This window comes from Plodia interpunctella, chromosome 14 (assembly GCF_027563975.2).
Source record: "Plodia interpunctella isolate USDA-ARS_2022_Savannah chromosome 14, ilPloInte3.2, whole genome shotgun sequence".
Classification (NCBI taxonomy): domain Eukaryota; kingdom Metazoa; phylum Arthropoda; class Insecta; order Lepidoptera; family Pyralidae; genus Plodia; species Plodia interpunctella.
In genome coordinates, this window is record NC_071307.1 from 2,402,103 (window position 1) to 2,427,228 (window position 25,126).

At 35.2% G+C, this 25,126-nt stretch overlaps 4 protein-coding genes across 7 annotated transcripts; 2 read left to right on the forward strand and 2 right to left on the reverse strand.

Moving 5' to 3' along the window:
* Window positions 1-1,621: 1,621 nt before the first annotated feature.
* LOC128675554 (trypsin-1-like) lies at window positions 1,622-6,056 on the forward strand. The gene is made up of 6 exons (XM_053755029.2): window positions 1,622-1,823; window positions 2,635-2,812; window positions 3,129-3,245; window positions 4,234-4,400; window positions 5,025-5,176; window positions 5,601-6,056. The coding sequence occupies exons 1-6, from the start codon at window positions 1,760-1,762 to the stop codon at window positions 5,802-5,804; spliced, it is 882 nt and encodes a 293-aa protein (XP_053611004.1). The 5' UTR covers window positions 1,622-1,759; the 3' UTR covers window positions 5,805-6,056.
* Window positions 6,057-6,565: 509 nt separating this feature from the next.
* On the reverse strand, window positions 6,566-13,971 carry SmydA-5 (SET and MYND domain containing, arthropod-specific, member 5). 3 transcript variants are annotated; one of them, XM_053755028.2, is made up of 6 exons: window positions 13,833-13,971; window positions 11,539-11,576; window positions 10,742-10,926; window positions 10,125-10,250; window positions 8,351-8,473; window positions 6,566-7,691 (listed from the first exon to the last, which is right to left on the reverse strand). In XM_053755028.2, the coding sequence occupies exons 2-6, from the start codon at window positions 11,572-11,574 to the stop codon at window positions 6,593-6,595; spliced, it is 1,569 nt and encodes a 522-aa protein (XP_053611003.1). In that variant the 5' UTR covers window positions 11,575-11,576; window positions 13,833-13,971; the 3' UTR covers window positions 6,566-6,592. The 3 variants fall into 3 exon arrangements, with proteins under 3 accessions (XP_053611003.1, XP_053611001.1, XP_053611002.1); XM_053755026.2 differs by having other exon boundaries at window positions 13,923-13,956; XM_053755027.2 differs by lacking the exons at window positions 11,539-11,576; window positions 13,833-13,971 and adding an exon at window positions 11,230-11,523.
* Window positions 13,972-15,182: 1,211 nt separating this feature from the next.
* Window positions 15,183-18,792, forward strand: SmydA-2 (SET and MYND domain containing, arthropod-specific, member 2). Its single transcript, XM_053754682.1, has 3 exons — window positions 15,183-16,538; window positions 17,423-17,607; window positions 18,266-18,792. Exons 1-3 carry the CDS (start codon window positions 15,230-15,232, stop codon window positions 18,422-18,424), a joined length of 1,653 nt encoding a protein of 550 aa, XP_053610657.1. The 5' UTR covers window positions 15,183-15,229; the 3' UTR covers window positions 18,425-18,792.
* Window positions 18,793-19,175: 383 nt separating this feature from the next.
* On the reverse strand, window positions 19,176-24,461 carry LOC128675341 (uncharacterized protein). 2 transcript variants are annotated; one of them, XM_053754686.1, is made up of 7 exons: window positions 23,531-24,461; window positions 22,497-22,800; window positions 21,546-21,724; window positions 21,092-21,214; window positions 20,581-20,775; window positions 19,879-20,052; window positions 19,176-19,395 (listed from the first exon to the last, which is right to left on the reverse strand). In XM_053754686.1, the coding sequence occupies exons 1-7, from the start codon at window positions 23,552-23,554 to the stop codon at window positions 19,186-19,188; spliced, it is 1,209 nt and encodes a 402-aa protein (XP_053610661.1). In that variant the 5' UTR covers window positions 23,555-24,461; the 3' UTR covers window positions 19,176-19,185. The 2 variants fall into 2 exon arrangements, with proteins under 2 accessions (XP_053610661.1, XP_053610659.1); XM_053754684.2 differs by lacking the exon at window positions 23,531-24,461 and adding an exon at window positions 23,048-23,122.
* Window positions 24,462-25,126: the final 665 nt, after the last annotated feature.

Sequence of the window (25,126 nt, forward strand, 5' to 3'; positions counted from 1 at the left end):
TATGTTTCGGCATATAATAATATCCCTAGAGATATAACTATATTACGGCTTTTTTTATCTTATTGCGACATACACATCCAGTTGCACCATCACAAATATGTGTTCCTAATGCCTACTAAATCTACTACTAGTTACACCATCCCAGATATATATCCCTAAAAATGCCGGCTACACAAAATGTCGGTAAAAGGCATGCAAGGGTACTTATGTGCTCAGCATTACAGCTCGGTATCCTACTTAATCCTCTCAAATATGGAGGTATTTTTTTGCGTTGTCTGTGGATCCAACATCGACAGCTCATAGACAGGGATTTTAGGCTCCTATTTTTTTAATTAAAAATTATACCCTAAATATTATATTCTTTACCTAATGTAACTTTTGTTTGCATATTTTTAACTGAATTAGAAAAAAATATTTTATCTGTTGAAAAAAAATTGTGGTCACTCACATACCTACCTGACATTGCATAGAAAAATTTCGATAATACCCGTGACAGTTCGGCAATTCTTATCTCTTATCAGCTGAGGCTGTGGCACGAACCTGACAATGAAAACTCTATTGTGTTGTACTAAAATAAATTTTATCGATATCGATATTTGTTTAAGTAATATTTAAAATATTTCATGTTAAGTTTAATCATAACCTGATGTGTAAAAGATATTCTTGATTATGTAGATATATTTTCAATGTCATCAATCACTATATTTATATTTTAGCGAATTAAAGTAAGGAAATTGATATAATGAAGTTTGAAATTTTGATTGGATTCAGCTGAATATTTTTATTTTTATTTAAAAATAAACTGAACATTTGCATATTTTATAATATGTGTGTATTTTTGTTACTCAATATCTACCTTGAGAACCTGTGAGACAAAAATATTTTCATTGTTTTCATTCCAAGAGACAAGGTTGTGGATTTATTTGAAATTTTAATTATGAGGCTTCACGAAACCTTTGATCTCTACGTGTTTTGTTTATTGATTTTAAAGTAAGAGTATATATAGTAATCTTTACCCATAATTTAAAGTTGAAATTAAAATAAGTTTTATTTTTGTGGTAATAGATAGAGAGTTGGAGAGTGATTCGCAATTTTGCGGGAGGAGCGAATGAAGCGAATATTCATGTAAGTATACAAACAATAGACAAACAAAAATATTGCTGTTGTCCATACAAAATTGATAAAATTACACATTAATTCAAAACTAGAAAGATTGAATGAAATAATAACCTTATAATTACTATATACTGTGGAAACAATAATTATTGTAAAGTTTAGACTACACTTTAAATTTTAAAAAAAAAAACAGAATGGGCATTCTGAAGTCAGGCATTGTATGCCTCACTCACTTGCTCACTTTTTATTTTTTATAATTAAATATTATATTAGTTAAATTTATGTAACGTTTAAGATTATTATCTACAAATAAATACATACCTATAACCAAATTCGTAATGATACTCAAAGCGTTCGCGAAAAAAATTATCGATACTTTAAGTTGCATGTCCCAACACTAAAATTATAGGGGTCAGACCTTCAAATGCAAAGGAGGATTTCACTGCAAATCACAGATGTTATATATCCTTATTGATATCATTCGAGCTGCAGTCTTAACACATATCGTGTGCATGGAACTTTATTTTTAGATTATTTTAAATGTGAAGTATAAATAAATTTAACCTAGACCCACTTTGGTACGGGAAATATATACACTTGCATTTAAGTGTCAATGATCAGATAATAATTTGTTGCCGCGAAAATGTGTTGTATTTTGGTGATGGTCCTAGTGATGTTCGTCAATTGTGGATTTTGTTTTGTCAACTGTAAGTTCCATAAATTCGCTTTATTCGAATAATGATCGAGCTTTTGTCAAGATTCGCAACTCATGACTCTCTCTACACCGTAAGAGATTAGACGTGATAATGTACTTATGTATGTATAAAGTACCATTCCGTTGTACAATTTGTTTACCACTCTGGGTTCGATTCCTTGAGGATTTTTTTCTCAGAAAACATTAAAATAAAACTAAAATATGTACGTTACCCATACCTAAATATATTAATTATAATTAACGTCATATATTAATTAATATACGTAGGAATCTCGTTACATCCATAACTCTTGAAATTTCAAAAATGACAGAATACAAAAAAGTGTATTCAAAAAAATTGTGCCATTTAAACACGTCAGGGACGACACTGCTTAACTAATATATTATTAAGCCTATTTCTGTTGAATATGTGTCTGTGATGAAAATGCCAAAAAATAGATTTTAATATTTTTTGTTCTATTTTGTCAGACCAAGTACGAATTTCCTTAAATTTCTTTAACAAAAAAGACTGAGACGGCCACTGTTGAACAAATGCGTCTCCTGTTTCCTCATAAATTAGGAACTCATTGATGCATATAAAATTGTATATGTTTTTAATAACTACATTGCACAAAAATATATAAGCAAATCGATTTAAATTAATACCAAAAAGATATATGTACAACGGCAGATTAATCCCAACCTACCATGGGTTGACAGAACATGAATCAAGTAGCATGCTAATTCAAATTTTATTTACAATACCTAGTTCCCATATAGCACTTTAGATTCGAACTTAAATCTAAGTAAAAACCATATTCTAGTAGCTGATGTGGAGTGCGGCATTGACATCGCCCGTCGCGGGCGCATAGTCGGCGGAGAAGATAGTCTCCCTGCAGAGTTCCCCTGGGCAGCCAGTCTCTGGAGGCAGGGGACACACCAGTGCGGAGCCACAGTACTGACAGACCAATGGCTTTTGACTGCCGGACATTGTGTTTGCAGGCGAGTGTCTTTCTAATAGTTGTCGAGGGTTTTAATCTGTCATTCTCTGGAGGAAGTCGGCGGGAGATAGATACATAAAAGTGGGGCTATAATTCTGACAGATAAGTAGCTTTGACTGTCGTAAGTTATGATCAAGTTTAGACATAAACTGCAAAAGATAAAGTAACTAAATTATCCTCATCATCGCAGCTTTCCGTCTACGCCAACCATCTCTGTCATGAGCCATCCTTATCCAGTTATTGCCATTATATCGTCGACCCATCTAGCTGTCATAAATGCCTAATACTAATCAAAATGCACATCATCCGATTTGTAGTGTTTTCGACGAGTTCTACAAGTCCAAACAGCTGACGGTCGTGGTCGGGTTCACCGATATATCGACGTCCAAATCCAACGAGCCTCTCTCCAGAGTTATACCTCATCCCGACTACAGGTAAGTATTGTACGCAAAAACTTCAATTTAACTAAAGACCAGGCTATGAAAGTTTTTATGTAAAAAGACCAATATAAGGAAGATTCCCTATTCAAGTGATTAAGACTTATTTTTTTGCTTATCATTACACATAACCTTATGTTTGCATAAGAGCTTGTTGAAATTTTAAATGATAAAAATGTTGAAGATAATATTGTTTACTTAATATTTGGAAAAAAGCGTTTAAAAAAATATGTAAAAAGCAAAAATGGTTAGCCCTTCTGGCATGGCAGAGACCAACAACACTAATTCGTTATTTTTTGGGATTTCGGCTACTTTTATTTTTCTTAAAAGTATCATACAATTTAGTATGTAACATAATTATTCAGAGAGATCCTAATAGAAGTCAGAAGCATTCACAAGTTTCAAAATAAATTAAATAGACGCCGGATGAAAGCGAAAATCCCGGAGTTTTCTTTACGGCTATAAACCCTTTGATTTCTAAATAGATTTTACTGATTGTCCTTTTCTGATGAAAAACATTTTTCCTTTTACTTCGTGACAGATGAAGACTTATATAAAACTGATCTCTTATTTTGATAAAATAACTTTCAATATTTTATCCAACAATATTTACCCACCTGATGGTGGTCCCGCTCGAGATCGAAAAGTCCAAGGTTCAAATAATAAAACATGTGGCACGAGTTTCGTGCCACGTTTATCCTAACTAATATTTTAAACGCGAAAGTAAGTTTGTTACTTCCTCACGCTTTACCTACCCAACCAATATTCTTGAAATTTTGCATACATATAATTGTAAATAAAATCTCTCATTCATCTCATCTCGAAAAAAATTATAACAGCTCCCGATGGAAATCTCGCGGGCGAAGTCGCAGGTAAAATCCAGTTGTCTAATACACTGATTCATGCATAGTAGTTTTCATAGGCCATTACTTGAATATAAATGAAGTCGTTTTTGTAATATATCAAAATATATATTGATCTCCAGATGTAACCGCAAATCAAACGATGTGGCGCTACTGAAGACCGCTAGGCAACTCAAATGGACCAATGACCTGAGGCCTGCGTGTCTACCGCAGCCAATCGCCGAGGACTTCAGCGGAGTCCAGGCCACCGTCGCCGGATGGGGCTTCACCAATGAGGATAGGGCTAAAGGTCAGAGAGTTTTCTTCCTGACGACCACTGTTGATTAATTTTCATCCTCGGTCGTGGGTTCGAACCCCGGTCAGGTCAAGATGAAAAATTAATGTCATTTTCCATCTTGACCTGACCGAGGTTTTCTATATTTACCTGGGTCTTGGTGTTTATATATTTATATATAATAATATTTTATAGCACAAGTATCCAACTTGCTTTGGGGCTCAATCAAACCGTAGGAAGAATCTTGATTCTTCCTATATATTTATTTTATTATTCCTGGTGGCTATGTATTACTTATTTTTAGATCCCACAATGTGGAATAATATTGTAATACGATTTATGATAAAATCATTTTATAACTCCATATGTAAATCAGTCTATTTGAAGATCCGAGAACGGATTTAAAATAAAGACAAATCACAACTACATACTTAAAACATGCACGTATTTATTATCAATATATTCCGTAAATAATGTTGATTGCGTACCTTGGACTTACTGATATAATAAAGCTGGGTTAGTCGTTAGTTATGATACTGACTGATAATTTGGTGACCATTTAATTTGCCACTCACATATGCTAATAATAATAAGTAACTTAGTCATACAATTGATGAGAATAAAATGCTACCATCCCAGGGTCAAGACCGAACGTCCTGCAAAAGACAGTTGTGGTAGTGGTGACCAATGAGGAGTGCAACAAGTGGTACCAGTCGCAGGGGAGCAAGGTCAAGGTCATATCCACTCAGATGTGTGCGGGACACGAGCAAGGTGGCAGGGACTCCTGTTGGGTTAGATTATTTTTTATTTCACGTGATCTCAACTCGGCACAATGCCGGGTTCGATCCCCGGTCAGGTCAACATGGAAAATGATGTTTCTTTATATATGCATGTTGCATATGTTATATTTATAGAATATAGTATCGTTGAGGTTGTACTTACTTTGGGGCTAACTCAATCTGTGTGATTTGTCGGTATACATAAATATACATAAATATATATAAATATATATATTTAACGCAATTTTGGTTGCCGACTTACATACTATCGCCAAACACAGACAATTGCCGACGCAAATAAAGGTACATTTGTTTGTCACAAAGAAAGTCTTAAATCTAATGTCATTTTAACAGTATGCCGTAAGGGTTGTCAGCTCATCGCGTATATGGAATGGAAAAAAAGTTCGATCTAATTACTTGAAGTTTTACGTAACAGGCTGACAGCGGCGGCCCCCTCATGTTCAGAGAAGACAACCGCCACGCCATGGTTGTGGGCGTGGTGTCCACCGGCAGTGGCTGCGCGAGAGCCCGGATGCCAGGAGTCTACACCCGTGTCTCCAGGTTTACTGACTGGATCCGACAGAGCATTGAGAGTGATAGGGTTAGATCTGGTCTTAACTGGTATCCTAGGTTTTATTGAAAGGATACCTTCTTTCAGCCAAAACCAGACTTTTCCCCTTCGTTACTATTCAAGAACAAAACAGCTGTGGTTGATGTTCAAAGGCCCGTTGTGACAGTGCAACATCAGCAGGACCAAATTAGTGAACCACAGATAATGCTGTGGTCATGTAATGGTGACCAGTTTCGTTACTAGTTGTACGTATATTGAATTATTATATAAAAACATATGTGATATTAGATTCTAAAATATGTAGCCATGAAGATATTATGTTCAATGATAACCATACAAAACCAGACTTTAAAAACTCAAATCTAGAATTAGAGGATTGTAGATCATTTTCCTTCACTTTTTGGGAAATTTTAATTTGAGTACGTCCATATCCCGTTGACTGTATTTATTATGATATCTAAATACCCTCAACTGGTATATTATAAGTCCGATTTAAAAGGTTATACTTACCTACATAGTATCATGAGTCAAGTTGTTAAAATTACTTTTAACAATTTGACTCACTGGATCAATTTTTGATCCAGCTGTTTCGTTGGTAAAAGCTTAATAATATTGTGTAGCATTAAAAATTCAATTCAATGAAATGAGGTCAGCATCAAATTGCACCTTTTGCAAGCATGCATCACAATTAAAATCAATAATGATTGACATTCCATTAAGTAAAACAAATTCCAACCGATTCCAAAGATTTTATTGAATATACAAAGATGCTACTACAGATAATATAAAAATGTATCAAAGAAAAAAACTGTGATATTAATATAAGGTTACTTAATTACTCCTTATAATAAATAATTCTAAAAATAACCTTTATTTTCTTTACAAAACTTCTCGAAATCCTTTTTACTGTTAACGATTACTTTAAAAAGCTTTTTCCCTGAAGTTTCTTCTATGTCATCTTTTAATGAATCTAATGCAATTTCTATGGCTGACTTAGCTTCAATCATCAAATATTTTATTTTTCCTACGGTCTCCATAGATCCATCACATTTAACCTTCTTCGCTTTACATAATAATGCTGAGTGAAGCTCGTGTTGTAACACAGCGTTATATAAACTAAGTCTAGAATTACCAGGGTCCAATATTTTAGTTATTGCAATTAAATCTTTACACATTTTTATTTTCTTATCTAATATTTCTTCTGACATATAATTGGGCTGCCTTCCATAAAGTTGTATTAATGAATGTTTAATAGAATATAAATGATAGTGATTTGGATGTAAAAATGTTGACAATCTGCAAAGGAGGTTTTCCAGCATTGTAACTGAAATACCAATCATTTGCACGTTTTCCACTTCTTCTCCCATTTGCGTTATAATCATATTCACTTGAGAATTATTAACTTTTATCGAGCATTTATTACAAGCCCAATCTGTTTCGTCATCCAAAGGATCTTCTGGCAGATGAATTCCATCGCAAACTTGATTTCCATCTCCTAGACATTTCATAGCACTCAAATATGTGCCAAATTCCGTGGGGTCACTACATCTAAGACATCTGCAAGCGAAATATTTAGTATCTTTCAAGTGTTGCCTCCTTGCTTGTGTCCCCCATAAAGCGTGACTGTACATAGTTGTAATGTGATTACCCTTTTCGACTGGTACAACAACTTTGACTGTAATTCTATACAAGTCGTTTTTATCTTTAGCGAACTGTGTAAACGTGTGTTTCGTATTAGGTATACAACTGTGTTCCATTATGCATGTATTTGTGAATAAGGCCAATAATTCAACGCCATCAGGCACCCGAATTTCTAAGGCGTTGGTATCGATGATGCCGCACATTTTGTGGACCAATTCCGCAGAAATGTCAGGGAAATATTTCTTTTTGACATTGTTTTCAAGTTTGTTGATAAAGTTATTCATAAGATATTCTACAATGAATTCATTGGCTTCACTGAAAATAAAAAATAACCAGGTTTAGGTACCATTAGTAAGTTAGCTCTCAACCAAGGATAGAACCAGTCCATACGCTCCGTAGTTGTCGTTCGAGTCATCTAAAACGTCTAGACAGGTGAGAGAAAACAACAACTTTCTCAAAAAGGGTTATCATTAGGGTAGAACGGTTGTAAAACCACAACTAAATGTTTAAATTGTAAACGATACCGTGAATGCAACTGGGAATACGTTTAAAATACATAAATCATAATACACCAACACGAAAATAACAATTAAGTAGATTTAATTATCACGCACCATATAAAATAAACGAATAATTCCAAAATCAATTTTATCGGGAAACTTGGACTACCCTCTAAACTTAAGAACATAAATGTATTTCTCATAGTTAAGTGAACTGTATTGTCTTTTTATGAGTAAATAAAGTTCTGTAACCCGAAATGAGTGAGAACAAGAGAGAGACAGTTTGCGCATAAAGAAAACTTTTCTTTGAAACGCGATTCACGAACATTGCGTAGTGTAGTATGAGTGTTTTTATTTACCGCAATGAAAAACCAGCAATGTATTCCTAATCCGTCAAAGTTTGGCAAATTGTATGGAGCCGGCATAAAAGTTTGTCAATGTGTAGGTATGTTCTTGACAAACTAGTCTACTTACTCATAAGCTTCACTTCCAGGCAGTCGACACTCCATGTGTGACTGCATGTCGGACAGTTTCTTCCACTTCTCAGGATCTACTATCTGCAGCAACATGCACCTTAGGGGGAGCAGTGCGTCATATCTGTAATTTTGTGTACATTATTTATTAATTTATAATAGTTTTAGGCGGATAATATTCCTGAACGATGATATATACAATATATAACTCTTGCGTTACTGAGTGACAGACAGAAGTTATGGGCAAAAATATATTATAATAATAATCAAGCCTCTCAAAGGACTTTATCGTGATTTTTTTAAAAGAAGTATTATAAAAAATTCTCAATTTCGGACAGAATCCATAGTAAATGTTAGTAGACAATCACAGTCAAAAGTTTTAAACTACGTTAGTAACTTATTTAAATTAATGTGGGTTCTCTTCTCATAACGATACAAAGCCATTATTCCATGATAAATTTTATAATGATTTAATCGGATCTTCGTTTTCCAGGTGATAAATAATAGTTGTCACTCAGTTTTTCTCATATCTGTGCGTATCTCCGGTACATTCTTGGATGTGACGTCTCAAAGCTCGGAGTTGAAAAATAAACCTTAAGTTTTTTTTTACAAAAATGACGTTTTTAAACAGGCTTTTATTGTTGTCAGAGAGATCTATTGCTTTCAATGTGTGACAAAAAAATCATGTTCGTGCAGTAAACCGATGAGGAGTTCCCACATCTGGAGCCAAACTTGGGCGCAACATTACGCTTATCATAATAATGCATTGTCATTCAAACTAAACGTGAGTACAAAATTACAGCTCAATCGGTTGAAGATATCTGCTTCAAAATTGAGTTGCAAGATTCCACCCGAGACATAGTGACATGACATAGTTACATATAAAGGTTGTAAAAATTTCAGATTCGGCTGCGATTTTTAACTGACGTAAGTACACACTTTGCGAATAAATCATATTAACATAACTTGTAATATCAAATTTTACATGAAAGATCTTCGAAGTTTACAAGGGTCCCGAATTAAAGTTCTATGGGCGAGATATTCTTGAAATTCCAAAGGCGTCTCAATCAGTATCTATTGATCTGAAGGCGACGGAAACGATCCAGCATTTGCATACATTTACATGGATGCAGGCGCCTTGGATGAAGGCCAGTGGCAACTGTTTCCTTCCTCACATTTGGATATTTGGAATGCTCTTATCGTTATAGCTATGCAAAATTTTAAACAATTCAGAGGGCTACCATGTAACGTAACACGTATTACGCCATTGCGTCCATACGTTGTCTCTTTTTTTCACAATACGTACACGATATGGAAAAAAGAGACAGCATGTGGATGGTAGTAACGTGCTACGTGTTTGTATATATCGTGGTAAGCCTTCAGTTTCTAGGAAAAAGAAATTGTGGCATCTGGTTCCGCCCTAGAATAGTACCACTCCATATCCAGTAGATGTGATTAAGGTTCACATAACCTTGGCAGCTAATTGGCTAATAGCATTCCGAAGGAGGGTTGTCATTAGGCAGGCGTAATATCACAGTAATGAGTAACATTGACATATAATATGAGTTATTAGGTATAGAGAGCGTGAAAAATATACCTCGACATTTTAAAGATTTTAACTAATTAATTAAACAAGCGAATCACATTAATAACCAAAGTAGTTTTAATTACATCGGAAGTTGAATATGTCTGATTTATCTTAACAGTAACGTAGAAAAATTTCGTCGGTGAAAACAGGCCAAGAGAAGACGTACGAGTAGGTCCACTAACTATACCTGTAGTAATCAGCTATATTATCCAGCACACATTCAGGGCGGACGCTGAGGATGTGACACTCGACCCCGTGGTGCCTGGAGTTGGTCAGACCAGGGCAATGACCGGAGCACACGGGCCAGCCGCATCTGAAATTGATAGGACGCTGATAATGATGACTACTGATAATGATGAGGACTACTCCTTATCTTACTGTGGATGTTGACTCTCTTTAGTTTCTGTGGCGTTTGGTTTCGTTCTAGAATAGCACATGCTGCATATCCTCACGTGGTTGTCGTACTAGATGACTAAGGGACACACATCCTTGGCAAACGATAGGCAATCATATAATTGAGGGTCATAATCGTAAGTTACGTCGACCCACGGGTCGACGTCAGACAGGCGACGATTGTAAAATCGCAATCAGATTTACAAAGTTTATTTTTTACACTATCACTGGCCTTCGCGGTGTCCCAGGCCCCTAATGCAATTGGCAACCCACAAATATGAAAGACAGAGTATGTCTTGTCTATATTCTCTCAATCTCTCATCTGAGCGTTTCCCCGATTTTCCACCGCTATAGACCGTTGGAGCTCAGGATCTGCTTTCCTACTTTTTCCCCATCCATGAAAATACATACCTTGAGCATCTCTCGCCAGCATCAGCGGTTACCAGTTTATAGCACCCCACACACGGCACGGCGGCCTCAGGATTGGGCTGGCTCTTGGGTCCGAAGACCAGGGGTCTTTCAGTCAGGACAAGGTCCCCTGGAGCCAAGTCCCGGGCCGCTACGAGGTACCGTCCGAGCTCTTCTGACGTTCGAGCCTGGAAGTTTTTTTTAAATATCAGTCAGATTATTTATTTACTCATTTTAAACTGTATAAAATAACGACATTTCTCGTACAGGACTTTTGCATTTATAATATTAGTACCTATGGAAAAGTAAATCTCTATATAATCTCTATACAGTACCTACACCTATATTAGTAGTCATAATACCTAGGCAGGAAGGACTATTTTAGAATACCTAAAAAGTATATAAATAATGCAAAAATAATAATTTTATATGAAGTTCGCAAACAAGCGTACGGGCCACATTCTAGAAAATTAATAACAAAGTACACTCACATGTTCAAAACTGACGTTCTTATCTTCAATGAACCGCATGGTCACTGACAGGACATAGTGCAATAAGGTTATTTTTAGCCAAAAAGCTTTTCTAATCGATCAACGACATCAATCAATCAGTAGTTAACCAAGTATATTTTTATTATGTTTTTGTTTTCCGGGACATCTAGCGGAAAATAATTGAAACATGCAGCATGAAGAGCACAGTTTCTCATGCTGTATAGTAGCAATTAGTTCAAAGAAAATGTAATAGATTGTGTTCCAAACTTTTGGAAAAGGCGGGAAAAGTTTTGAATTGTTTTTTCTTACCTCATATGGAACATCCTCGTTACCATGTTTCGTCATATCTAAAAGAAATAAGAAGATTGCAAATAATTTTACAAGATATTTATAACGCTATCGTAACAAAGCAAACAGGATTCGAAAGTGACTTATAAGAATATGACTTTTATTAAAACCATTTTGGAATGCTTTTAACCCTTTTGAAGTAAATCGATAACTTATAAAATATTTAATGCACATTTATTTTTAGAAAAAGATAATTCAGGCCACGGTTGGATCATTTCTAATTACTTGTGAGGTTAAAGTGTTGGCATGATCCCAGTGTTTCATGTACCAAATCAGTTAAATTGATCTTATCAATATCAGTCGTGCAAAGAAAAAGTTTGTACAAAAACTACAACAAATTTCATTTCAACCTAATTTCATTTCTTAGTTCACTTTTATCTCTTTCCACACAAAGGTTGGCTGGAAGAAATTGCAGACGGAACGATTCCAATGCAACTCAGTAAAATTTAGGAACCAAAAATGTATCGCATTCTTATAAAAAAAAATATAACTCGATGATACGAATTTGTGATGCAGATCAGTTAGGTCATAAAGTGAATCGCATTAAGAAAGATGATGGTATATCTATAAATATATCTATATGATAGGTAGATGGTAAGCCATAAGATTCTTCTGTAAATGACGATCTTCAAGTGTCTATAAATTTGAATCTTATGGGAAACTTGTGTGAACATACTAAAAAATCATTGAGATATAATTTTGGAATGGATAATACTTTTTGTATGGGTGAGTATTGGGCGTTCATGTATTTACATAATGGAAACCAACAAACACAGATTTCGATATCAATGCCTAAAATCAAATAAAATGTTTGGTGGCAACCCTAGTTGGAACTAATGTTCGTTCCTCCATGAAAGTCTTCTGAAGTGGGGAATTGGGTTACGGTTATTTTTACGCAAGATTGGGAACGATTATAAAAGCGATAAATGACGAATTTCCATGGATATTTGTAACTCGAAATGTAGACACTTAAATTAAGATTATTTTATATAAGTTTTTTACTTTAATATTAAGAGTATGGTATTGTCGTCGGAGAGATCTTATTGCATTTGAAACGTGATAAAAAACATGCCCGTGCAGTTCTCTCGTCGGAAGTCGATCCTTGTCGGACCTATACCAAATAATGCTTTGTCATCCAAACTGAATGCGTTCTCGATATTTGAAATATGTTTTTTTTTAGATATAGACAAGCGTTTTTTTATCGTCGACTTGACAAAAGCACATATTACTTCGACTTCGGAATGTGTTGAAAGCGGTAGATCAACAGAAAAGATAAAAATAATGGTTGAAAGCTATGTTATCTAAAAATTGTTTTTTATTCCTCAGTTACTACACAATTTTGTAGCGGTTCTTTAAATGCACCTACCAAACATACTTTTAGCACGCATAGTCTCCGATAAAATGACTCTGAGGAGACATTCGGACAGACGGACATGACGAAAGTCATCGTATATCGCCCTATAAGGGTTCTGTTTTTGCCATTTGGATACGAATCCCTAAAAAAGCTAGGCTTTTAGGCCCCGTAAGGTAAGGGATGAAAATATGACGTATGTATTGTGAGGTAGAAGTACTTAATCGTTGTGGCGGCCCTATCGCATACGTCACGCTGGCATGCCATCGGGTTGCCTTGAGTTACGAGTATATTCTTACAGCTAAATGTAATTTACGATGTTGGAATGTTACTGTAAATTCTGGAATGTACAATGAGGTCAATCGCTATTGAAATTCAATGTTTACAAAGTACTAGCTGCGCCCAGGGGCTTGGCGAGAATTTCGAGATAAATAGTACCCTATATGTTATTCTAAGTTATATTCTACCCGTATACCAAATTTCATAACAATCCGTCTAGTGGATTTTGCGTGAAAGAATAACGAACATACATTCTCAAATTTTCGCATTTATAAATATTAATAGGATTTTCTAAATCGTACTTAACGTTATAAAATAATGGGATTCCATAAGACAAGAGTTTCATCTTAGATTGTTTTTCTTCAAACCTTCTCAATTTTAGGAAAATTGAAGTAAGGAATACGAAATCTTAAAATTAAGTCTACGAAACAATATGGCACTAGATATTCCTATTCAAAACAGGTACCTAATTACACTAACACCTAGGATATTACGTATGCAAAAAAATAATTATAAAAAAAAATATTTCGTTTATTTATTAAAATATTTCATTTCCATTTTATATGTAAGTATGCTTTATTACTTAAATAATCAATTAATTTTAATTTTTAAATAACAAACTTACTGGAATATTTTTCAGAACCCTTTGCTTTCAGTCACTTTTTTTATAATATTTATTGAATAAACATAACACAAGTTATTGAACAAAAATCACCCCACATCACACATTTCCACAATTTTTTGTTTTTTTTGTTTTTTTTTCCTCCGTGCCCTTTTTCTACTGCGTAGGAGCACGCACCATACGAGCGAACTTATGTGACTACGGCGCGGCGGCCGATCCTGAGCATGGCTTCGCCTACGTAATGTGTGAATGGAAAACTAGATCGTGTAACATTTTACACTCGAAACATGAAATATTTCTGATGTCCGCATGGCATTGGCTACTTCTTTGGCCCACTGTATGTTTTTCTTTTTATATGAGACCAATCATACTTCCAACACACCAGATCGTATGGAAGGCGTAGGTACATAGTCAAGGGAGCCACAGTTTATGGTACTTATAGGCATGATCATGACCCTCAACTATGAAGACACCCATAATATGTCGTATGCGACTGCGCTCCATAAGGTAGGTACCTTTTCTGGTCGAACTTTACATACTCATTGAGTAGCTTAGTAGTAGTATTAACAAGTTCTTGACCGATACTCCGCCTGGCAAAAGGTGTCTTGTTCTCTATACTCAGTAAAATCACAGTATAATAAAGAGTAGGTATGTAAAAATATAATGTATTTCCTTTAAATACATGGATATCTTTTGTGTTTTTATTACTAAGCTTTAAACATTCAACCATTGCAATTGCAGCTAAAGAGTTAGTTTTCGGATTATTGGAAAGCCTATCTTTAGCTAAATCTATTATTGAAACGTTATCGAATTCCGTCATCATCCTAACTTCAGTTAAGGTTATGGAACTCTTGCCGTACCATCATCACTTTCTTACTAATCCGATTTCTAATCACTATTTATTAAGTTTAAAATATATCTAACGATCAAATAAAATCGATAACTACGACCTAAACTATGATTCTTTTTAAAGTTCATTAGGTATTTTGACTCAACCTTAACCTTCCATAATAAACTTCCTTAATTTTCCTTAACTTTCCATTCATTCCACAAACTCACATACTAGACACATCAACACACCAATAAATGATCCTGACAGTGGCTCTTATTCGGAGTAAAGAATAACTAAACTATAAATCTCTAGTTTGCTATTTTTAAAATCATATCTAATTGATAACAACTAAATGAATTATGACAAGCATAAAAAATACTATCAACACAAAAAATTCTATGACTACACGCACAAAATGTTATCATCTTTCACAAAAGCGAAACATCTGCAAACAACATTAATGCTTCATTTTCTTGGCAGTCTTCCGAGTCTATCGTGATAATAATACATGGCTATTTAAAACTATTATTGTGTTAGACACCGTCCGGGACGCCCGTGTCTTTGTTAAATGGATCAAAAACGGGAGATACCCACTTGTGAGGTCTGCCAGCAACCGGCAAACCAAATCTGTGGAGGATGTAAACTTGTCTATTACTGCTCAAGGGCACACCAAAAATTAGGATGGAGGGAAGGACACAAATTCAAGTGCTGTGCCTTCAAAGTTCAAGTCTCGGAAAAAATTGGAAGACATATGGTCGCGACAAGGGATATAAAAGCAGGTGAAATGATCCTAAAGGAAAAGCCAGCTGTAATAGGACCTAGGATGAGCTGTGCGCCTCACTGTCTAGGCTGTGGCAAAAAACTGGAACCTATGAAGATCGAAGATAAATATGATTACTTTAAGTGTTCTTTGTGCAACTGGCCAATGTGTGGAGCGAAATGTGAAAAAAGCGATGCTCACAAACCTGAATGTAAAGCTATGTCAGACAGAAAATACAAGTGCACCATTAAGTACGAAAAGCGAGACAAAAATGAAGCTGCATATTGTGTTATTTCACCACTGCGTGTATTGCTCATGAGGTACACCAACCCCCTTCAGTTTGAAAATATATTGAGTTTAGAATCTCATTTAGAAGACAGAAAAGATACACCATTGTATCTTGTTTTGAAAGCAAATTTGGTGACATTTATTATACAAGTGCTTGGAATGCAGGCTGATGAGGAAACAATTTTAAAAGTTGCTTCAATATTTGACACAAATGCTTTCGATGTGAGGTCTCCTGATGGCAGCAAAAGGTCAAGAGCTATTTATGTGACAGCATCTATGATGAATCACAGTTGCAAAGCAAACACCCGACATATATTTGTGGGTGATGATTATAATATGGCTGTGATAGCGACAGTGCCAATTGCTAAAGGTGAACTGATCACGACAACTTATACCCAATCTTTGTGGGGAACTTTAGATAGACGAAGACATCTCAAAACCAACAAATGCTTCGACTGTGAATGTGAAAGATGTATAGATCCAACAGAATTTGGAACATATTTGGGCAGTATCTATTGTTCAATGTGTAATGGTCCGTTTAGTTCAGAAACATCTGAAAAACCCATGTTAGTTTCAACGAATCCTTTAGATGAGACTGCTGCGTGGAAATGTGAGAAATGTAACCATATGATCCAGGGGAGACAGATGATGTGGGGGAACAATGCTTTGTCTCAGGACTTGAAAAAACTGAATAAAAATGGTCCCAAAGAATTTGAGGAGTTTATCGAAAGATATTGTCAAACGATGCATACGAATAACCACTTGATAGTCCAAGCTAAATTGGCATTGATACAAATCTATGGAAATTACAAAGGATATACGCTTTCAGGTAACTACTTAGTAGATACTTTTATCAAAATACGTATTCACTTTTAATATCTATTAATGTCTCATTAAATATTATTAATATATAATTGAATTATGTATTGTATACTTTTCATCAAGAAATTACCTTATGTTCAAATTATTTCTACTATTAATTAACTATAACTCAATAAAAAAAACTAAAGATAAATACAATAACGGCTTCAAATTAAAATCAGGTCAATTATCTGCACTAATTATAACATCATAAGGGCAGCATGGTGTTGAACTGTCATCCAAATAGGTCAAGGAAGGTAAACATTAAACTAAGTGCCAGTGAAACCAACCATTAGTGTGACACAATCTTATGACACGTGTATTTCTGCCAAGTAATAAATCCTTCTCATGCATTGCCGAACTGTTCACACTCACATATGACATTTTAGCAAGCTTGTTATTACGACCTCGGTGGAAAGTAAACCAAGCAATTTATTGCTTGCCACTGAACCGCGAGAAACCGAGAGAACCACTGAACCCGGGTCGGGTTCGATCCCCGGTCGGGTCATGATAGAAAATGATCTTTTTCTGATTGGCCCGGGTCTTGGATGTTTATGTATATATGTGTTCGTTATAAAATATAGTATCGTTGAGTTAGTATCACATAACACTAGTCTCAAACTTATTTTGGGGCTTGCTCAATCTGTGTGATTAGTCCTAATATATTAATTTATTATTTTATTTACTTTTAAGAGATCTCAAAATGTGTACTGAACACAGATATAAGAATATGAATTATTAAGTACTTACATATTTTCGACGTCGTCTAGATGTCAATTACAGGAAACTGCCAAATATAAAATCGTTAAGTTTTTAATATTTGTCTTCTCCTCTCGACATCTTGTTTTACAGAGTTGCCTGACCATTTGCTGACAAGGAAGATAGACCTGTGCCATGAACTGCTGGAGTTAGCTGACAAACTGGACCCAGGTTTCACGAGGTTCCGAGGCACTCTGCTACTGGACCTGCAAGCTGCCACGACCATGCAGACGAAGAGGGACTTCGAAACTGGCAAGATTACTAAAGCTTTGGCACAAGTAAGTACGGATAGAAGTTCATTATAATTTTAATAAGGTTTTAATTAAAATTCTAATCGTACAAATAAGAAATAAGTATATTATAATAGTTTCTTTAGAAATAAGTAGTACCTCTGTACTTAGTTTCCTATTTGTAAGTTTAATATTGACACCGTTATGTTGTGTACATAAATAAATACATAGATTACAAAAAAATCCGTAATTATTACAGTCTGTCTATAAAGTGTACAGAACAGATATTTTTTTACCATTGATAGATTGATATAGATGGCCATGTCATATAGGTTATCTGGGAGAGAATGCTTCTGCATTAAGTTCGCCACTTTTTATAAATATAAAATTAAATTAAATAACCACCTCTTTAGTGACAAAACATTTTAATAAATGCATAATATAATATAGTATTACTAAAACAAACCTAGTTTAGGGATATTGGAGACGTGCCAACTATCGCTGGGGTTACACAACAGCTACAGTTCATCTCACGCAGTCTAAAAAAACATGTGTTAACAAATAATTTAATAATTATCATTTCATGTCTAGATGAGACATGAAATATTTTTTTCTAATAGCTGACAAGGCTATGTGTCCCTCAGTCCCAAAATCCACGCGGATATGGGAGAGATAGCTCTAATCTTAACATCTTAACTATTCGCAGGACCAACTGATGGAGAGCATGACGTTGCTGCAAGAAGCTACCAACATTCTCAGAGTAGAACCTCACATGAGGGACGCTTTAGAAGCCAAGATACAAGAACTTTCAAGCCAGCTAGATTTTGGCGACGAAATGCCAAATGAAAATGGTGTATTCGAATGATGACAAGATATCACCCCTAATAATGTTTCATCCGCTGGCTAGATATAGACAAAAAGCCTTAACTTGTAATAAAAGAGAAAATAATTTAGCTTTTGACCAACTCGAGAGATGAGAAATACTAAAGAATTTAGTTTTTGACCAACTCGATACAAAAACTAAAGAATTTAGCTTTTGACCAACTCGAGAGATAAGTTTGCCAGCAAATTATGATGACAATACTGAAGATCATATCCGTGGATGCGATGGAATATATTCTGAGGACATTTAAGTAAAACTTGATCAAATATTGGGGCATTATACACAAAAATATGATGCCTTTCACGATGATTGCTTTGTTCCAAATGTATAATAAAAAAATTGTATCTTTAGATTACTATTTTATTATTTTAAAGTTAATAGTTATATTTCAGGATACTAGCTTGTAGAAAGAGTATCTACAACAAATAAGTTATGTTAATTCTTATATTGGATACTATAGATTTAGAAAGGGCCCCGCGCGCGACCATATCTCTATTGGATACTTTTGAAGGTATTAATGGCAGGTGACAAATAAGTAATCAGTTCTGAAATTAATAGGTTTTAATATGTTACTAACAAGTAAGTTATAGATTTAGAAGGGCCCCTGCGAGCGGCCCAAATACATAAATATGAACAAATTTAATTCTTAAACTTAATTACATGGCTCAGGTAGGTATATAATCATGTCATTTTTACAATTATTATTACTATGAGACTAGAGATTTAAAAGAGATAACTACAATTTAAGGGCCAGTACATGCATTTACTGGGGTAACTTTAGTAGGTTTTGTCGTGACGTCATCGTTTTTAATGCTGAAGTCTAAGGTTTCCTTGTTGATGTGCAGAATGTTTTTGATGACATTTGAGAGTTTCTTATTGGGTCGTGGTGTGCCTTCAATCACAAATATCTTATCTGTGTGTTTGTCTTCGTTGACGATATGCTTTCTGTGTAACTGAAAAAAGAAATGGGTATAGTATAAATGATTATTTATTAACCTCCCATCAGACATCTGGTGGCTTAATATAATCTCTAAATTCGATCCAGTTTAGGACCCAAACATTTAGTTTTTTTTTTATATTAACGCTTAGTTCATTTCAGGTTTCTAAACTGAACTGCGCTGCATTTGAATCGTTTCATAAAGGTCAATTGTTGAGATCTTCTTAGCGAAGCTGAATTAAAATTAAATTTCACCAGATAATCATTTGATTAAATTTAAATTCTAACAGTGGACAAGAATTATAGAAAGGCGGATGAAGAGGATAGAGTACATTCGACAGCTGGTGGACAGATTTCGACATATGGCTAAGAGTAATGAAACAGATCGGTTAACAACAGACAGGGAAAACTGGAGGAAACTGATGCTTTACCTACGGATCAACCTAAAGTGGGACAAGGGTAGGCGGATTAAGTAGACTAATATAATGATAATAGTCACCACGGTACAGACGCAGCACCAAGAGCCAAACTTGCAGCAAGCGATGCCTGGGGTCCTGTCCATTGCCTTACGCAGTTTCGTGTTGGTAAATCCATAAATTAGGGGGTTGACAGCGCAATTTAAATACATCAGATAGTTTGCCACGAACCACATCGAGTCGTAGCTACCTTCCACCTGGCGATAAATGCAAAAAGAGGTAGGTTGGTATATCAAAAGTGTTTTCATGCCTCTAAAAAGACCTAGGTCATAGAAATTTGAATCCCAACTTTTGGGGCTTTTTTTTAACGATATGCCAATTTCCCACGGGAACGGAGCACTGGAGCACAATTAGTAACATTATAGACAAATGCGAGTTAGTTTTCATCTCTTAAAGCTTTATTTACTCCACCAATCTCCGTGAAGTAACATGCCTTGTAGAAGATAAGAAAAGGTATTCAGAAATTTACTCTGTTTTTAAGTTTAGGCATTTATTTTCTTCGGTGGGTTATTACTGTTACTGTTATAGAAATTATATATTTATAAAACGAGACCCATAATCACGATTATGATGTCTGTTGAAACAAGAAAATTCCCAATCAAAGATACAATAACGAACAATTCGAAAATTACAATTCTAGTAAATCTAGTTGACTCGTAGAGAATTAAGTCCGTAATACATAAATGTTGTAGTTTTAAGTACTCAATAAGTTAAAAAAATCTTACGGAATTGATGTTATTGCTCAAGTTATTCCTCCAATAGATGAGAACAGTGTAAGGCAGTCTGCAGACGACTGCCGTCATCAGCACACAGGCTGTGATCCTCAACGCTCGACTCCTGGCCTTGGTAATCGCTTGACCTGTGCCGCGGCTTGATAGCTCCCTAGCACTGCACTCTAAACGCCACATTATGGTGCCGTACTTTGAAAAATAGAAGTATTGTTGATAAATAAATAGTGAAACAGATTTTTTACATTTACATAAGTAGGAAAATACATTTTTAGCCACATTATTTAAATTTAGATAGAAATTTGCTAGTACACTATTGTAATTAAAAGATCTATTTCAATCTACGCGCAGCTGCGGTAGCTACTACCAGGAGGCCTACCACGAAACATACACGTAGCACGTTACTAACGTCCACATGCTGTCTCTTTTTCTCATATCGTGTACGTATCACGTAAAAAAATAAAGAACGTGTGGACGTTGACGTGCTACGACAAATAAATAAACTTACGGTAATAACCATGAGTCCCAAGGGAATCCACACTAGCAGAGTGAGGGTGAAATGCCAATATATGCCGAGCACTTGAACATCTTCGACACAAAATGTCTCCAGGTAATCCAGCCACTGTCGCTCCTTACAATAACGAAGGAAATATACTTGTACACTTTTATAAAAAGAAATTGTTTATAGAAAGATATAAAATAAAAATAAAACAAACATTCTCAACAGTTACAAGTAGAAAGTAAAGCGAGTTAAAAAAAACAAATAAAAAAAGTTCTGTGTTTTCCCGGTTCCTTCCTTTATAAAACGGTAAATCAACCAGGAAGAGCTTAAACCAGAACAAAATATATAGTATTGTAAATTTGCTGCGGATTGGCACGACATTTACCCGAGGATATGGAGTGGTCCTATTCTAAGGCGGACACACACGCCACAAAATACAAACACGTGTAGTATCGTTTACCGTATACTCCCTCCTAAGAATCCACGGTAGGGACAGCACAATAGCCACGAACCAAGTGCAGAAAATTGCTTTCGGAGCCGTGCTCCTGGTGACCCTCGCATCAGCAGACAGTGCTGCTGCAGCCAACCTGTCGTATGACACCAACATAACAGCCCCAACTCCTGCTAGCAATAGTGTTGCTGGAAAAAGTGAAAGTTACACTTGAGTATGTGTTACATAAAGATGCTTTATGTATATCATTACTGGTAATAAATTGTCCAGTCTTCAAACTTGGTAGTGTGAATTAAAGAAATGGTTTCCTTTAATTTTGAATGCGAAGATAACCATGTCATAACATTATTAACTAGAACTTACATATTATAAAAGGAAGTCTCCCGTCGCATCAGGCTGGATTAACGCAATAATCTTTAAAACTGCCGGACGTATTTTTGTATAGTTTTCACCAATGGAGTGTAATTCCTGAAGGTCTCGGTGTTATATTATGGTTTTATCCCAGTGAAGCCGGGACGAGCCACTACTAGCAAATAAAATCGGCAAAGATACCAAGCATATAATAAAGATAAAAATATCCATCTTGCTTGCTCTCAAAATATTTATCGTTGCTTTTTGTTGATACTACTCATTATTACACTAGTTACCATAAAACATACAGGATTATAAATAAAATTTACACAGTATTTGGATGACTTTATATACTAGAGTTCTATTCCTAGCGCAGGCAAATATTTATACTTGTGACATTTGTCCGCGGTTCTGGATGAGTTTTACTAGCTGCTATTAGTGCATAGGTTGTGGGACGTTGTGCATTTTTTTTATTTTTGCAATACAGTAAAAATAACAAGTAACTCTATTTGCCTAAATTTCTTTAAAACCCTTCATTAGGAAATTGTGATCGGGTTTAGCAAAATTCAAACACTATTTCTAACAAAACAGATAACATAATAAACATACCCTGCAGAAACCCTTCAAATTGACATCCGAAATTCTTCAACACGTACTGCTGGTAAAAATCCCTGACCAACATGAACCACGGACAGAATATCAGAGTGAGGAGGTCTATAAGAGCCAGGTTACCGATGAGGTAGTGGCTAGCCCCCCACAGCCACTTGTTTCTGATGAGGACAATGAGTATGATGGAGTTCATGAAGATGCCAGAGACACCGATGAACAGCATAGCTGATGTTTTTATTGCTATCTCTTTCGCGGGTTTGATGTGCCATAGTGTGTTGGGGAATTCGTATTCGGACGTGTCGATCTGTAATAGCGTATTTTTATGTATTTCTTGTAGGAATTATTGGTGGTCTAACTGGTTATGACTTAAGACCGTCCGCCTGTGATCGAAAGGTCCTAGGTTCGAATTCTACTCGTGCAACATGAGTTTGTATACCAATCTGACTCGTATATAGTAGTTCTCATTGACCACCACTTGCTTCCGGTGAAGGAAAACATCGTGAGGAAACCTGCACACTGGTTGACAAGTATGTATGCGACTAGGTACTTACCACTCGATATCGGCAAGTCTTAAAAGTCATCACTTGCCTTTATGCGAACTGAATAAAATCTGACACTAGTGTAAAATTACACATTCGAAAAGAAGATTTTATCTAGCTACAGACTGTTAGAAAATGCTTTTGGCATTAACTGCCTCTTGTACTTTTACAAAATGTACCTATTTTGTATCACTTTTATATATATTCTTTTCTATACTTATGGAATAAAATGTACTTTACAGGGATCAAAAATGATGACGGCCTTCTCCTTTAACTACTTTTAAACTTTCGCGTTGCATAATTATATATTAAATGACAGGTATTAAACGCGCACATACCTTTTTATTTCCCAGACGTTTGTAACAAGGTCCGAAACGTTTGAGAAATAAAAAAGGTATGTGCAAGTTTAATACCTGTCATTTAATATAGGCCTTCGCTTTATCAGAATTGGGGTAATCACTCGATTCTAATCGATACAATCAAATCAATACATACGTTTATCAGGTCCTCTTCATCCATATTGTCACATTTGCTTCACCGTTCGCGGCTTCGTACTGACTATTGTTGAAAATGAAGATATCAATAGGGTATAAATTAATTGTGAGAACAGAAGACAGACCGAACAACAATCGAATGCCTGCTCCATACATTATCGGTAAACAGTTCGCCAAAACCTTTTCACTACATCAACAGGTTACTATAGTGAAAGTGCGTCATATCGATGGTCGCTACATCGACAACTCAGCATATCGTCGGTATGGCGTATCGACAGACACCATTTCGATGGTTGCCACAGCAAGTAATCGTCGACATTGCACTATATTGATGTAGTGGTTGGCGATATATGAACTAGACCCATTATTTCATTAACAAGTAGAATATCGACAAACATCATATCGATGGTACGCCACAGTAACAAGTCATCACATCGAGGGTATATAGACTCTGCATTATATCGATGTAGTGGTAGTATCATGAACTAGACCCATTCTGTACACTATTTATTTTATGAATAAGCTCTCGAGATAAGCTAGCAGAAGTCCATTACCATGAAAGCTTCGTTATCAGCAGATGTTATAGTCTGGAACATTTGGACATGCGAAGTTCATGTTTCCAAGGGCATTGGCCGTGATTTTGGAAGGTGAAAAACAGCTAATTTAATTTTCATTATATACTTCTTCAAAATGAATAGAGGAAGTACATACATATAAGTGGTACATTTGTGACGAAGTGCTGTGATGTTGACTATACTTAGTTAATCGGGGGAACTTACAAAATAACATTTAATTTGAAAACGTCCCAAAACTCAGCTATCTGCAGAGTGTGCATAAAACAATTTGAAAACAATGTTTGAGAGAATTACATTTTTCATGCACTTTATGAAAAATAAAACCATAATAAAAATTAAGTAAGTTTCAAGGATCATATACTATGTAGAAATAAAACTAATGATAATCATATTATCGATTTATTTTAACTTTCTTCCTACATATAAATTTAACACCATTCAATATAACTATTTTTAACACAACAATTACAGGCAACACAAAAATCAATATACCATGTAATGACATATCACAGAACATGATATTGAAGCCCTAGTCTTGCTAGGAATCCAAGAGTCAATCCAATTTTCTTATTCATTCTTATTCATTAATAACTTATTACATAATATTTTCACAAAATTTTAAATTTTTGCCACAAGCTTTTAGTGTCATCAGAGATATCTTGTTGCATTCAAAAAAATATGTCCGGGCAAGAAGTGCATTGTTGGGAACCGATGCTGGGAGTACCTACCATCTATACATAATCTGGTTAGCTTTGTTGAATAGTGAATGTCTCGCATCTAAATGACAGTTAATGAGTGTATAGCTTTATATTAATTTTTTTGACAATAAGTGCAACACTGTAAATGTCACTTTAAGATAACCGGACTTTTTTTTTCACTTCCTTTTTTTATTATATATTTTTCATTATTATATTTAACCATTATAACATTATAATGTAATTGTTACTAATAGTGAAGTTCCACTTGATTGTTAACCACAAAAAACGTGAGGACTTTCATGCATCTGCTGTTATAATCTCTGC

Bases quoted from the DNA above. Each gene is read 5' to 3' on its own strand.
- LOC128675341 (XM_053754684.2), bottom strand. From the start codon at position 23,077: ATGACTTTTAAGACTTGCCGATATCGAGTG. The intron at 22,801-23,047 runs GTAAGTACCTAG...ACGCTATTACAG, and splicing joins AGACTTGCCGATATCGAGTG to ATCGACACGTCCGAATACGA. The intron at 19,396-19,878 runs GTGACTATTATC...TTCTTTTTTCAG, and splicing joins GGTGCTGCGTCTGTACCGTG to TTACACAGAAAGCATATCGT.
- LOC128675554 (XM_053755029.2), top strand. From the start codon at position 1,760: ATGTGTTGTATTTTGGTGATGGTCCTAGTGATGTTCGTCAATTGTGGA. The intron at 1,824-2,634 runs GTAAGTTCCATA...ACCATATTCTAG, and splicing joins TGGATTTTGTTTTGTCAACT to TAGCTGATGTGGAGTGCGGC. The intron at 2,813-3,128 runs GCGAGTGTCTTT...TCCGATTTGTAG, and splicing joins GCCGGACATTGTGTTTGCAG to TGTTTTCGACGAGTTCTACA.
- SmydA-2 (XM_053754682.1), top strand. From the start codon at position 15,230: ATGGATCAAAAACGGGAGATACCCACTTGTGAGGTCTGCCAGCAACCG. The intron at 16,539-17,422 runs GTAACTACTTAG...CTTGTTTTACAG, and splicing joins CAAAGGATATACGCTTTCAG to AGTTGCCTGACCATTTGCTG. The intron at 17,608-18,265 runs GTAAGTACGGAT...AACTATTCGCAG, and splicing joins TTACTAAAGCTTTGGCACAA to GACCAACTGATGGAGAGCAT.
- SmydA-5 (XM_053755026.2), bottom strand. The intron at 10,927-11,538 runs GTAAGAAAAAAC...AAAAACTTCCAG, and splicing joins ACGAGGATGTTCCATATGAG to GCTCGAACGTCAGAAGAGCT. The intron at 7,692-8,350 runs GTAAGTAGACTA...TTTTATTTTCAG, and splicing joins CCTGGAAGTGAAGCTTATGA to TGAAGCCAATGAATTCATTG.